This window comes from Pinus tabuliformis, chromosome 4_1 (genome assembly GCF_031772625.1).
Source record: "Pinus tabuliformis cultivar Carrire ecotype Pingquan chromosome 4_1, CPIR1, whole genome shotgun sequence".
NCBI lineage: Eukaryota > Viridiplantae > Streptophyta > Pinopsida > Pinales > Pinaceae > Pinus > Pinus tabuliformis.
Genome location: NC_142303.1, coordinates 762,364,523 through 762,379,727, shown reverse-complemented (window position 1 = coordinate 762,379,727; position 15,205 = coordinate 762,364,523). Strand labels below are relative to the sequence as shown.

The 15,205-nt window shown below is 35.2% G+C and overlaps 1 protein-coding gene across 2 annotated transcripts; it reads left to right on the top strand.

Annotated features, from left to right (window-relative positions):
- Positions 1-3,252: 3,252 nt before the first annotated feature.
- On the top strand, positions 3,253-14,678 carry LOC149178390 (cyclin-dependent kinase B1-1-like). Of its 2 annotated transcripts, none has more exons than XM_089423646.1 (8): positions 3,253-3,455; positions 12,358-12,493; positions 12,624-12,685; positions 12,781-12,892; positions 13,089-13,182; positions 13,267-13,336; positions 13,526-13,664; positions 13,888-14,678. In XM_089423646.1, exons 1-8 carry the CDS (start codon positions 3,262-3,264, stop codon positions 13,978-13,980), a joined length of 900 nt encoding a protein of 299 aa, XP_089279772.1. In that variant the 5' UTR covers positions 3,253-3,261; the 3' UTR covers positions 13,981-14,678. The 2 variants fall into 2 exon arrangements, with proteins under 2 accessions (XP_089279772.1, XP_089279771.1); XM_089423645.1 differs by having other exon boundaries at positions 3,262-3,455; positions 12,358-12,482; positions 12,619-12,685.
- The last annotated feature ends 527 nt before the right edge of the window (positions 14,679-15,205 follow it).

Below are 15,205 nucleotides of genomic sequence, written 5' to 3'. Positions count from 1 at the left end.
TGATAAGCAGGTGGCCTGGATTCTTATTGAGGAGTATAGGGGCGGATTTCCGGATCATACTGGATTAAGCTGGGACAACACACATTTGGTCCAAAGACTAGATTTATGGGGAGTTCCATTTCGATGCATAGACTGTCACCATACTGGACATCTGTTGGCTCATTGTCCAAGGCGGTTGGGCAGTAGACCCATGGCGTCCCATCGACATCAGCATGGCGATTTGCATAAAAAAAGGATGCACTAGCTGTTGTTTCTCCTCGTAGTTGGTTCGAAACTCCATCTCTCGGACATGGCTCTCCTCAGAAAGCAGGTAATTCGAATCTTCCCACAACTAGACATCACTATTCTCAATTATCAGCTAATCCATTTGATTCCACCCCTATTCCTATTCTATCATCTCCACATAATTCTGATGGGTCTGATGTTCCCTCCACTGAAGCCACCTCACCTCATCCGACTGAACAGAACATTTCTTCTCCTCGTGACTGTCTGCCACCTCCACCTAATGCTCCACGCCATCCAACGTCACGAGACCCGCTCTCTTCCACCCACATCATGTATGTCCCTGTGCCGTCATCCTCTCACGTCATTCCACATTCCCTGGTGTCAGGATTCTGTCCTGCATCGCCACACTCTCCTCTAAACTCCCCCACAAATTCCATGGACAGTGACCTCGATTTTCTCCTCCAGAAAAAGATACTAGATCTTCGGTCACTCACTATTCACAAGCCTGCTGGCCACTCATCCCCTCACATCAGCGTCTCATCTGCTGGGAATGCTATAGTCTGCCAAAAACAAAACTGCAGCAACAGACACTTTCGAGGTTGTCCTCGAACACTCCCTTTTAGTCCTGCTGATGCACATTATCTCATTGATGTCCCCATTGCCATACTTCCTCCCCACGGGCCCTTGGAGCACAGAAGCCCACACATGGTCAAACATGACCTTCATCCTCTCTCTTAATATGCGGGGGTTGGGGGCCACCCCAAAATTTTTGCCCCTTAGAGAACTTTTCTCTTCTCTCCATCCCTATATTATTCTTCTTCATGAAACAATGCATGTTGTTCCTCAGGTGGTTGAGTACTTCAGGAAAATGCTTCTGGACTGGTATATGGCGACCACTAATGCTCACGGCCTCTTGGGTGGGCTAGTTGCTATCTGGGATCCTCCTTGCTGGTCACATATGCGGGATCAAGGGTAGAATTCACATCCTTAATTTATATGCACCATACCGTGATCGTGCCATATTTAGGGATAATCTGATTAAGTCAGAGTTATTGGATCTTACTTCACTCATCATTGCGAGGGACCTAAATTGCACTATTGGATTGAATGAGATTTGAGGATGTTCTAGAAAGGTCGATGCCATGGATGATTGTACTAAGGATATCATCCTGGAGCACAATCTGGTGGACATATGCCCCTCCACACTTATCCCCTCTTGGGACAATGGGAGGTTGGGTGCGGGATATATTGCAAAGCGATTGGATCGCTTTATCCTACATGAGCAAATCATTGAGAGGCTTGGGATGGTATACTTTGAAGTGGTTATCTGTCATATATCGGGTCACTGGCCCATTGCACTTCACTAGAGAAGGGATGACTATAGAGGCAACATGCCCTTTAAATTCAACAAGGTATGGCTTGAGGACCTAGATTTTAAATCCCTGGTGTGTGATGTGTGGAACAATGGCAGGGTTCAGTGTTCCTCCCCTATGTGGCACATACATGACAGGCTGGGGGTCCTGTGGTGGGAGGCCAAGGCATGGGAGAAAAGGAAGTGACGACATATGAATAAAGAGCTTGTTGTTATTACTAAAGAACTTCTGGATATCTGCCCCCATTTAATTGGACATTATCTACTTGATGACATTCGAAGCCGCATACAAGTTCTGGAACTCCAAAGGAAAAACTGCTCCATATAAAAGAGACTACTTGGCGTTTAAAAAGAAGAGAAATTTGGATCCGGGAAGGGGATCAGAATACCAAAATTCTCCATAGATATGCAAACTATAAGCGTAGGATAAATTCCATTTGAGAAATTTTTGATTCAAATGGTACTAAGCTTCAATCGTAGCAAGACATTAGATGCGCTGTTGTCTTCCACTTTCAGCAAGCTTACAGCCAAAAGATTTGGGGTTTCCTGGAGGACCAAATTTGGGGGGTCGAACATTTTCCTACCATGTTTGGCAAGGATGCTAACCTGGTGCTCTATCATCCTGTTTTGGCTGAGGATCTGCCATATATGTTAGAATAGGAACATCGAGGATGAAAACCACTTCCTCTTAGAGTGCCCCGCGTACAACCACATTAGATCTCAGTTTCACAATCTTTGTTACAATACCGACCTTCCTAGCCTTTTACAATGTCAAAATTATAGTGAGCTCAGGAGGCTTCTCTCCAGGTTTTTGAGCATAAGAATAAAATCTTAAATCAAAATAAATAATTTGTTTCTTTAGGTGCGATAGACTAATGTTTAGTGTCAACAGACGTTAACCACCACCACCACCACCATCATCATTTAAAATATTTTGTTTTTATTTTAAAATATTAAATTATTTAAAATTAAAAAAGAATATTGAATTTACATTTTTAATTATTTTAATAAATTAAAGCATAGCAAAAATAGTTAAACTCTTAGTCTAGCGAAATTGTGATTTCAAAATACATGTGGATTGAAATTTCAAACTTTTAAAATTGTGTTTTAATTATGAATTATGGCTGGATTAAAATTTTGAAATTTATATTTTAAATATACCGGGATTGTAATTTCAAATTTTAAAATTATATTTAAATACGAGCTGTTTTTATTGATATTTTTTGGAATAGAGTTGTTTTTAGTGTGATTTTTTGGACTTTCTAGTGTCGGAATATGGGAGAAAAATTTGAGGTAAAATCTTGATTTGTGTTATTTAAACTGATTTTTTGACTATATATGGATTCAACACAGTGAAAAACACCTAAGACACTTTGAGTATAAGGTTACCCATAAAGCTAATATAAATTATAATAAACATATATTAAAAAAATAACCATAAACAAAATAATACACCAACCCACCAAAGAGAAACCACAAAAAGCGAATGTAAAGCAAGATCATATTCTATATATATGAAACGTCTCCCACGCGGAGGCCGTAAAACTCAATTTTGTCTTTTGATTATTGCTACTTGCATGCACGACTGCACCAGCGTCTAAGAAAGAGCTCTTAAACTCTCCGCTCTTGGTCTTGCCGCCATCGTCTGCATCAACAAACTACAGATGGATGAATATGAGAAGTTAGAGAAAGTGGGGGAGGGAACGTATGGCAAAGTGTACAAGGGAAGACAAAAAAGCACAGGAAGACTGGTGGCCCTCAAGAAGACTCCCTTTCGCCGGGAAGAGGGAGTTCCTCCCACTGCCATTCGGGAGATTTCTCTTCTCAAAAGCCTCTCTCAATGCATATACCTTGTCAAGTAAGACGAATCTTTTTCTTTTCATAACTTGTATCTTGCATGTAGTATATTCAATGTGTATGCATTTCAAAAGGGTGCCCTGTGTTTTCCCATTTTCAGTTTCGTCAGCCTTTTTGATATTCATGAACACTTCTTTTCCTTAAATTGCTTTCTGCCTACTGTGGCACGAGGTATACTCAATTCGTATGCATTGTTTAAGAGTTCCTCAGCTTTTCTAATTGTTCTTGTGATCTTCCATCAATTTATAAGGATGGATAAAATATACGTGTTCATCATAGTCATGTTGCGGGTTCCAGATATCCCCTCCTTCAGTTTTACGTAGGAGAGGAAAATTTTCCTGCTACCATCCCGGAGTTGCTATATTTAGCCATAAGTCTCATTTCCACAATTTATTTATGTTCCTCTCTGGACATAACATTCAAGCAGCATTAGTAATCGAGTCGTAGCTCTGCTAGGGTTTGCTGTCTGCGGGCCTCTTTGGAAATGGTTGCCACTGCGGTTTTCTCTATCACAACCTCAGTTTCACTGCGGTTTTCTCTATCACAACGTCAGTTTCAGGATTCAATCTCAAGTGACCGTTGCGTAACGCCACAACATCTAGACCTTCATCCAACCGTTGCGTAAGGCCACCACTAGACCTTCATCCAACCCTAATGTGCCCGCTGATAACTCTGGTGCTGTGGTTGCCGCCGCCGCCTTGGCCAACCCTAGTCCTCCTGCAGTCTCCGAAGCCATCCCTGGCTCTCCTGCTGGGACCTTTGAGCCAACCTCTTCTGCGGGTGATGCAACCGCCAATGCAGTCAAAGGCTTTCTCTCAGCCGATCTGATGCAGGCCAGCTCTCCTTTCAATTCTCTTGAACAGAAGATCTTTTTGCGTAATTTTTTTTGTAGCTGAGTTCCTCGTCCTTGGTTCCTCAATTTTTTGTTCAGATCCTTGTCAAGCTTCTCCTTGTCAAGCTTCTCTCTTTGGGGTCTATTCCACAGATTTAGTATGGGGTCTCAAGGTTTCTGTGGAGCTACGGGTAGGTTTTCCCTTTGTCATGCAACACCTACTTGGGGAAGGTAAGGAGTTCGACCATTTTTCCCCTCTTCCAATTATGATACTTCCAATTATAATATTAGTAGAGATGCCATTATTTATATGTCCCTTTGTTTAGTAGAGATGCCATTATTTACATGTCTTTTTGTTTATGAGGGATGTGAGCCAACCTTCTTCTTATTGGTTTTTTTTTTATAAATATGTTGTCCATGCTCAGCGCTCTAGAAGGTAGCTCAGTCCCAAGGTGTTCCTTGATAGTTTTTTGTTAAAAAAAATCTCAGGAAGTTTCCTCATTAGAAACATTTCACCCTGATTTTAAGGAACTCCATCATATCTATGTAGAAACAACCTTTTTTTTGTCTGTTTCAATGGTTTATGGCCCCACACAATAGATCTTTACCAATGGATCCATTTTTCATGGATCAAGAATTGCAAGTTATTTTCTGCTCCAAAGACTTCTTCATTTTGATATTTGTTGATTCAGAAGACTACAATAAGGTTTTATCTAAAGGGCCTTGGTTATGGGAAAATGTTGGACTTTTCCTAACTCATTGGTTTCTAGACTTTCAACCTTCCACGACCATCATTACCAAGCTCCCAATATGGGTTTGGTTTCCTAATTTTACTGCTCACTTGTGATACTACTTAGTCTTTGAGGACATTGGAAACCCCCGGGTTGTTTCCTTACAACTGATGCTTCTTGGCTATGGAAGAATTTGTGTTGAAATTGATATTAGTAAAGGGATTCCATACCAGATAAATTTAAAAATAAGGGATTTTCATTGGACCTAGGCTTTGGACTATGAGAATACTATTTTTTGCTACTGCTTTTATCATCAAATAGGTCATTTACAAAATTCTTGCCCTCTACTCAAATCTAACTAGAAGAGGAAAATTTGTAATTCTAGAAGTAAAAGCTAGAATCCATGTGACCTACATTCTATGGAGAGTGAGGCTTCCTCTCCTTTGGACAAGGAAGATGACATATGTGATGATAAAATGCATTTGGTGGACAAGGTTCAAACTTTAGCTCCCCAAAAGTAACTTGAGGATCTTGTTGTGAACCATCCTCCCTCAACAAACACATAGATAGTAAATAATAATGTTTATTCTAGCACTTTGAAATGAGCTCATGAGTCGGCTTATTTGGACTTTGACAAGGATTCTCCTTCAATATGCAATGATAATCTTCATATCACTTTGATAAACCCGCCTTCGAAAGGTTGGGTCATGATTTTGAAAAAAAAAAAGAATGAGAGGTCGCTAAGGGGACCTGCCCCAAATTGGCGATTCTCTTTTGTAATTGTTTCTTCTTCTCCTCTATATCTCTTTTTTTCTATTCCAAGTCTCATACATCTCAGATATCTCCTATTAGTAGATGCCACACTATGCTAGAGAAAGACCCATGATTGTATATGATGTATTCCATTTCTAATTGATCAATAGAATCTTTAAAACTTTCAAAAAAACATGCAAGCAACAATATTTTATTAAATAAATCTATTTACTTCTTTGTCCTTAACATACCTTTTCTAATCCCTTCATGAAGAGGATTATTTTTCTCTCATGAGCTCAAGACTACTAATTTCTAGGCTTCTCAAGGTAGGCCACTTCTCCAATATTTTATCATTTGGCCTTTAATACTTGGGTCTCCATCCCTACCAACTAGATTAAAGGTCTAGTAATCCTTCAATTACTTCTAGTCAATGGAGAGTAGGGCTTGTCTTGCACAATGAAGTTGAGGGATGTTCTTAAAGGGAGGGTCAATCCAGGGAATTATCCTAGGATTTAAAGTCAATTTTCTAACCATCCTAGATCCAAAAGAGTTTATAAAATGTTGTAGTTGGTTAATATATGACTTACAATATTCCAAGCCTTATCTTAAAATTGTTTAAGCCATTTGTGGATCACTACTCAATTTCTTCATAGTAGTAGTCACATTTGCCTACCTTTTCCAATGAAAGATGTATACTCTTATAAAATATATTCACTAATAAAGGTTATTGTTTTTGTCAGTATCATTCAATAATAGAAGGTAACTGTGAGCTATAAAATATTAGTGTTTGGGATTAAAGTTTGTGCTAGATTTTTAACATATGGTGAATAGATTTACTTGAAAAAAATAATAAAATAATAGATAAAATAGTATTAGATTTATAAACATAGAAATCCAAACAATAAAACAACAAGCTAAATTTAATGCAATGGACCACCCATAATTCTCTATTACATTGAAACAAAATGTTATATCTACAACTAGCTAACACACTTGTTTGAAACTCATATTCTAACCAAAATGGTGAAGCAACTCTATACCTTTTATAGAAAAATTGAATTTAGACACATTTAAATGCAATGAAGTGTCTCTTAGAGTTGAATCCAACACCTATTTGATCAAGTATGTTATCAACCTCTAAAGCCATGGTCTCACAGCAAGTAGAAGGTGTTTCCATATACTTTACTTTTGTGAAGTTGAGTGCAACTATTACTTTTTCCTTATTGAGTCAAGAAATCTTACCTGTGTCTATGCTTAAAAAAAAAGCAAAAGTTCTCTTCCTAACACTTAGATCTCTTTTAAAATTAGAGCCAACAAAACCATTTAGTAATAACTCATCATCTCCCACATTGTTCTTGTGAAATTGAATTGTGTCCTTCAAGTGTTTGACACGTGCTTGGTAGCTATCCAATGAATATTGTGGAGGCTCAACCATGAACTAGCTTAGTGTGTTCACTAACAAACAAATATCAGGTTTGGTATTCACTAAATACATTAGGGAACCAATTATTTTCCTATATAAAGAAGCATTAACCATGTTATAATTTTAATCAATAGCTTGATATTCACAAGATACATTAGGGCACCAAATTAGATCTAAATTAATAGCATAGTATTTGCAAGATGCACCATGGAATGAATTAAAATACATATACAAAGAATCAATATCTAAATCCACCAATAATTTCATATTTGAAATTAATATTTGCAAGATGCACCATGGAATGAATTAAATTACCTATACAAAGAATCCATATCTAAATGCAACAATAATTTCATATTTGATACCACAATACTAGTGGATTTGCCATTAAGCATTTAAAATATTTTCAAAATTTCTATAAGGTACACACCTTGTCCATGGATTTCTTCACTTGTACCTTGCCCAAACCTTTAGACCCACAAAGTAATATGTTACGCCAATTCCCTTCATATCAAATTCATTGCCCAACTCCTCCTTACACCACATAATGAACTTGTTAGAACTACTTGTAAGAATCATGCCATCTACATATGCAACCAAAACAAGTGGATCAAATTTATCATATAAAAAATAGTGGTTTAAGATTTATAAAAGCATTGGAGAAAACTAACTTAAGTAATTATTCATCAACACTTAGAGAATAATTTGTGGTCCCTTCTTTATCACATGAAGGGCCTTCTTCAATCTCCATACATGGGTATCTCACCCATGGACCCAAAAAACCCTCAATTATTAATGTATAGTTCCTCTTCAATAAATCCCAATATAAAAAAATGCAAGAGACATGATGACCTTAAAAAAAGTATACCTTGAAACTAAAGGAAAAATGTCATAATTTCCAATCTTCTCTTTTTGGGATAACCCTCTTGCTTCAAATATGCATTTATACTTCTTTATGCTCATTAGTTGATTGTTTAATATAAAACAACTACCTACATATATCATTGATTTTTCTATTAGCCTTGGAACAATCTCCTAGATATTATTTATATGATTTATACTCATTCATGGCATATCGCCATACTTGTTTAAAAATTGAATTTTCAAGGTTGGAAGGATTTGTGTTAGTAGGAGCAAACATTAGTACATCATATGTAGGAAATTACTTAGGGGATGACTCATTCATAAACAATATTTTAGTCCTTCCACTTGTTTCTATGCTTCTCATAGAGTTTGAATAAGCCATCTTGGATTTTTGGGTTGAATGAGATGGAAAAGGTTTGTTTTCTTTTATTTGAACTTTCTTGATCTAAATTGGAATTTTAATTTATCCATGGGTTATAATTTGGTACATTAATCCTTTCTCCTTTCTCAACTTCCATGGGAGTCTCCTAGGACCTAGAGAATTGATGATCCTCATCAAATTTAATATCCTTTCTTATTGTTATTTTCCTTTATGTTGAAATGTAATTATGATAATCCGTGGAGGTCTCATTATAGCTAACAAAAATACCTTTTATTCTTTAGGATTCAATTTTAGTCCTCTTCTTGTTTGGAACATGACATAAATAACACAACCAAAGGCACCAAAAAGTGATACCCAAGGATTCTTCTGGGGTCTTATGCTTTTATATATAATGAGGACATCAAATCAAAATGTAAACAATTGTGTTGCATGCCTTTGCCTAAATACAAGGCAAATCCAAGTCACGGATCATGGCTTTGATCATCTCTTTCTCTTTTCGAACCCATTCTATTGTGGGTTGTAAGGTTTTTTCAACTTCATCTTAATTCCTAAAACCCTACAAAAGACATCAACATATTTTTAGGTGTACTCTCCATCATAGTTATAACAAAGAACCTAAATTATCTTTCTACTTATCTAATTCTCCACAAAATATTTAAACTCCATAAACTTGAGAAAACTTCATCTTTAGTCTTTATAAAGTAAATCTAAGTCTTTCTTGAGGAATCATTAATAAAGGAGACATGGTGCAGGCTACTTACCAGTGAAGTTGAAGATGTCAATCACATACATCTAAATAAACCGGATCAAGACTCTCTTGATCTATGCTAACCACTCAGTCTTCACATGCTTATTGATTACACAACCTTTGCACACTCCAGGCTTCTTAATCTTGAATTCTAGCAATCCTGGCATCGTATCCTTAAAGATAGGAAGTGCTCCATAATGTAGGTGACCAATTTTCTTGTGCTTGCAAAATTTGTCATTGTCATGCACTAAAGCTTCATGTTTCATTGGATCAACATGCAACTTTTAAAGGTCACTTTCTTGCACTCGTTTGATAAAAAATCAACCACATTTTTTATTTGCAATCTTTGATAATGCTTCATTGGTCATCAAACTAAGCCACACACCTTAGGTCTAATAGTTAGTATTTGATGCATGGCCTTGTGTGAGTTATAGTTCTAAGAATGGTCATGAGACTAATGCTAATGGAGACAAAGATGTTATCAGACAAATGTATTAGTTTAGAGTTGTAGTTCTAATTCTAAATAGATAATTTCATGAGAAAATGTATATAAAAGTTGCAACCCCCACAATCCCCAAGAAAAATATGCTAGAGGTTAGAAGCATTAGACAATCACAAGACTAAGAGGGATAAGGATTAGTATTCATACTTTACAACCTAATAATTGGTCTTATGTAATTCTATGGCATTAAATGATTGTCATTGACAATGGGTAGGCACATGCTCATAGAAAAGATGTTATTTCTTAAAAAAATTAAGTTGCTAAGGAAAAGTATGGGGGCTTAGAAGATGTTGATTGTAATTTGTTTTGTACAGAAACATGCTTTTATAGTGTTTGTTTTTGTTGGAACTTGATGCGTGCTTAATTTTATTCATACATATGGAAATAGATTAGTGACCAAAATTGAATCTTTCCGAATCTTTTTAAGGGGTTTAAAGCCATCCTATAAGGGTAATTCAAAGCTCCCTTTTCTAGAAAAATTGTCATTCTTTTAATTCACTTATCCTTTATAAATGACAATGAATAATGTAAAATTTTAAAACAAGGTTTATATTTTAAACATCCCATCAATGTTTCAACTCCCAACATTTAGGTGCTTAATGGACCTTGTACCTTCAATATTAGATGAGGATGGATGTTAATCATGATTAGAATTCAAGTTTTAAAACTTTGTACTTATCTTTGGCATCTCTATTCTCATTAGCTATCATTGAATCCCTAGTATTATGTACCATTATACAACGTGAAATCCACCATACATCTCACGCTCACATAATCTTGCTATTATATTGGTGTATCCATAATTTTAAATGTCACTTAATGAAAGTTTCCTCAAAAAGCTTCAAAACCTTCTTTGTTTGAATCCTCATTTAAATCCCTTGTCCTATGCACATTGTAAGTCATTGTTGATATGAGACATGGTATGATATTCATTGTGCATACTTAATGTGTTTGGATCTCGCCTTTTCCATATTGTCAATCAATCTATTATCTAGGCTTCCACTCTTGGCTTTGCAAGGCACCAAAGAAATTAGTTATGATTTATCTATATAAATTGCAACAACATTGAAAACTTATTAGTACAATTAACTACAAATATGTCGTTTAATGATAATTTTGAAGAGTACAGAATATGCATTGAGAAAATCCAAGGAAACAAGGTTATCCATTTTTCTAAATGTTCACATATTCCATCTTTTTAACGTTATCTAACAAGTCTTTTCATAGTATTTTTTTTGCATTGGCAAAGCTACATGGCTTTTTGTTATGTTGTGATCTGGTTATAACATTGGTATATAATAACTGATTTGTATTTCAACATATTTAATGTTGATGTCTCAGCCATTTAATATGTAATCCATGGCATCCTGATTATTGCAATATATACTTAACGATAAAGAAATAAATATTTAATACTTGGATTTGTATCTCTCAAAAATCCAATGACCTTTTTTTACATGTTTTGATAAAAAATATCTATACAAATAATGCATATTTTTTCTTTGTTTTACATTAAATTGTGTTTATAATTTTATTTGGGATAAAATCTCTATTAAGCTCAATGGAATTTTCTAACTTGGATGTTTTTAATTAAGTTTAGATATGAATCTACACAAAATGAGCCTCGTCAACATCATAAAACCCTCAATTACAACACTGAGAATCATCATTCTATTCATTCAATTTTCTACATCATTAAACTCTCAATTCTTTCTTCTCTAGTTTGATCATTCTCCTTTACTTAATTGTAGGTATCTTTATCTATCATTGATATCTTTCCTGTCCCTTAAGCACACGATATATAAGAGGTATTATTTGCAGAATTAATTCTTGTAGTAGCGATTTTGATACTTGGGTGGGATTCTTACTAAGTTATGCAAAATGTAGACTAATGGTTATTATGATAAGATCTATACATTAAATATTATACTCTAGCAAGCATTTCCACATAGTTTGAGAGATAATGTAAACAATCAATATCCTTAATAAGAATAGCATACTTAGTGGTTTTGATGGATAATGTCCTTTAGTTATATGCTTGTATGTATCTTAAAAAGCCTCAAACCATAAACATCTTATTTGCATGTAATGCTCTCTTCTTGGCTCTTATGTGCTTTGATAGAAACAATACCATTTGATAAAATTATAAATGGTTTATTACAATTTCATCTATTCCCTCTATTCTAATAAGATATACAATCACAAATACAGTTAAGTTTAAAAGACATTTAATATCATAATTAAACATGATTGTGATATGTTTAAAATATAAATCTCAAATGTAATTCTCAAACATTATATAGATATATGAAACAAATAATCTTTTAGGAGCATTTACAAAAATGTTTAATTTCACCTTGTATACAAAATTTTAGTCATTTTGAACAAATTTAAAATTTAATTAATTTTATGAAAAATAATGAATTAATTTTAATATATATAGATGGTGAATAACCTAGCTAAAAGTTACATTTAAAATTGAAAAATATATTTATTATTTAATTTTTAAATGAAAATTTTATTTATTTATTTTGTATTTATAAATACTTACCACACTAGGGGTTCATGACATTGGAGTCGTTCATATCGTGATTGTTAATAACTATTTAAAAATAAGTTTCTAGATTGGGGCCAAAGCCCTAAATAAGCTATTTGGTTCGGTCTGCAGGTTGTTGGATGTAAAGATTAATGACAAAGGAAAGTGCGCACTGTTTATGGTATTTGAATACGCAGATTCTGATCTCAAAAAGCACATCGATGCACACAGTCAATGTAATACCAAGATTTCTCCCAGCTGTATTCAGGTTTGATTTCAAAGCTACACACAACCCTGTTTAGTTCCGATCTCATGAAGTTCATGAATGATGAGGGACAGAATAATTGGAGTGACATGGTTTTTCTCTCATGTTTTATGATGTTTTATGTTGAGTGCAGAGCTATATGTTCCAATTATGTAAGGGTATTGCCTATTGTCACAGCCACGGGGTGCTCCACAGGTATTTTCCCCGAATCTCAAACCCAATTTCATCCTCTAGTTGTTCAACTTAGAAAATGCTTGGCTTCTTATTATATATTTATATGTGTCTGCTAGGGATTTGAAGCCACATAATATTTTAGTAGATCAAGATACGGGGATGCTGAAAATTGCAGATCTTGGACTGGGAAGAGCTTTCACAGTACCTATCAAGAGCTATACTTTTGAGGTGGGTTTTCCTTTATGTTATTGTTTGCACATTTTTCATGATACAGTGGTAAAAAGTTCTCCTGCAAAGGATGAACATATCCAGAACTGGTATGGTGATGTCCACATGATGCATAATGTGGGCCCTTGACCGATGCACTCTATGCTCCTCCATCTTTTTAGCAGGTGTTTGATCTCTCTGAACCTGTCATCTGCAGGTTGTCACTCTGTGGTACAGAGCTCCTGAAGTGCTGTTGGGCGCGAAGCGCTATTCTGTGGCATTAGACATATGGGCTCTTGGTTGCATCTTTGGTATGATGTTATTCAATATGCAAATTTTGTATATCAAAAACTTGCAGGTTTTTGATATTTATTAGAGATTGTGCTTTGTTACAGCTGAACTATGTAATCTGCGAGCACTTTTTGTTGGAGATTCTCAAATACAACAACTTATAAAAATATTCAGGTGAGAGCCGAAAGAGTGGCAGGGGCATTTATGCTCACATATATATAGAGCTCCCAAATATTCATATGATTCACGGTTGAAGGATTATCAATGAAATAATTTTAGCCAATTAGCAATTCCTTCACATTGGGAGAACATTTCTGCTCAAAATAACATTTTTCCTGTGGTCTGAACATGAAATGCATCTAGGTTGCTGGGAACTCCTAACGAAGAACTGTGGCCAGGAGTGACCCAGCTTAGTTTCTGGCATGAATTTCCTCGATGGAAGCCTCAAGATATTTCTAAATTCGTGTTCAATTTGGATCCAAACGGTGTGGATCTTCTTTCTGTGAGTTTCAAGTGCCTTCAATCTTCCATACATTTATTCTCATTTTTGGTCAGAAATGGTTCTATCATTAAAAGACACCATTTATATTTTCCTTTTGAATTTCTCTGTGTTAGTGTGTATCAATGTCTTTAACTGCTTGTGTATTCACCTTAAGTGATTTGGATAAAGTAGCTCTTGAAATTCAGCAGAATATCCATCACTGAAAAATATTGCATATGTGCAGAAAATGTTGCAACATGATCCTGCAAGGAGGATCTCGGCAAAAGAAGCACTAGACCATCCATACTTTGACAGTTTAGACAAATCACAATTTTGACATCAGTGTTGATGCATGCAGTTGATTGAAACCTATTAAAAGCCATGCATTTAAATAGTCAGCTAGACAACGTCTGTACCATTCATGAAGCTTAATGGGAGGAAGGGCTTTCAAAATGTTTTCTGACATTTAGATTTCAGCACTGAATTGTGGCATTATAGAAACTTCAGAAAGTCCATAAAGTTGCATTTTTGCATTTCTTAACGCTGTTTCTAGAAAGTAGTCTATTCCTGTTAAACGATCGTCCTTTAATTTTGCTAACCGGGACGTATAGGATTATATCCATACAAGATGACAGATAGTTCTTCTATATTCACAATGTAAACTGTTATTTTTGGTGGCTATTGAAACTGTGGAAGTACTATAAATCCCACAGATGCAAGCTTATCATAGATTTTGGAATGGTTTGGTACTCACTAGCTAGGAAGCTGAGCCTTAAATCTGCTGCCAATGCTTGTAACTGTGAACAAACAAACAGTTGTAGTTTCTCATTATTCTTCTATATCTCTTTCAATTCCCTTTTGGTATGTTATTTGGTAATTTCCTTCTGTAAACTACGTTTATAAAAGACGACAGACTGAGGATGTATTGTTTATCTTTGTTTCCATCTGAAACTGTTACTCTATGCAGTTCAAAAGATGGGTTCATCCAGGGAATCGTAAGGCCTAAATGTAATTGGAAGAATTTTTGTTTGATTATAGATGTCATGCTCAACTTTGGAGTGATATAAAGTTTGAATCATGCGGTAAAAGTTTTATTAACTTGTCTACGAAACTGAGTATGAATGTAATTAAATTTCAGCCTAAACGCATTTAAAAAATAATTCAAACAAATAAATATTATGGATTTTTTCCCATTGTGGATGTCATTCATATTTTAATCAACTGAACATATATTTGAAGATTGTAGACCTGAACAAATTGTTCTTTTAAAGTATTTATTATACCATATATATTTATATTATTAAATTTGAAGTCAAAAGCTGTCAAGTATTTATTATTATATTAAAATATTGATTATAACATATAGTTATATTAGAGGGTTGAAGCCAATGTACCATGAGTGTAATGCTAGAAAAATCCGCGTGTTAATCCAAGGAATGGATTTCATTTTCATGAGGTCTTTTTGGCAGAGGAAGTGGAAACTATACCACGTTTTTAGGAGGTGAACCACTGTAGGCATATAGCTTAACAGTGTTTTCCATTTGGTATCTACCCAAACCCGC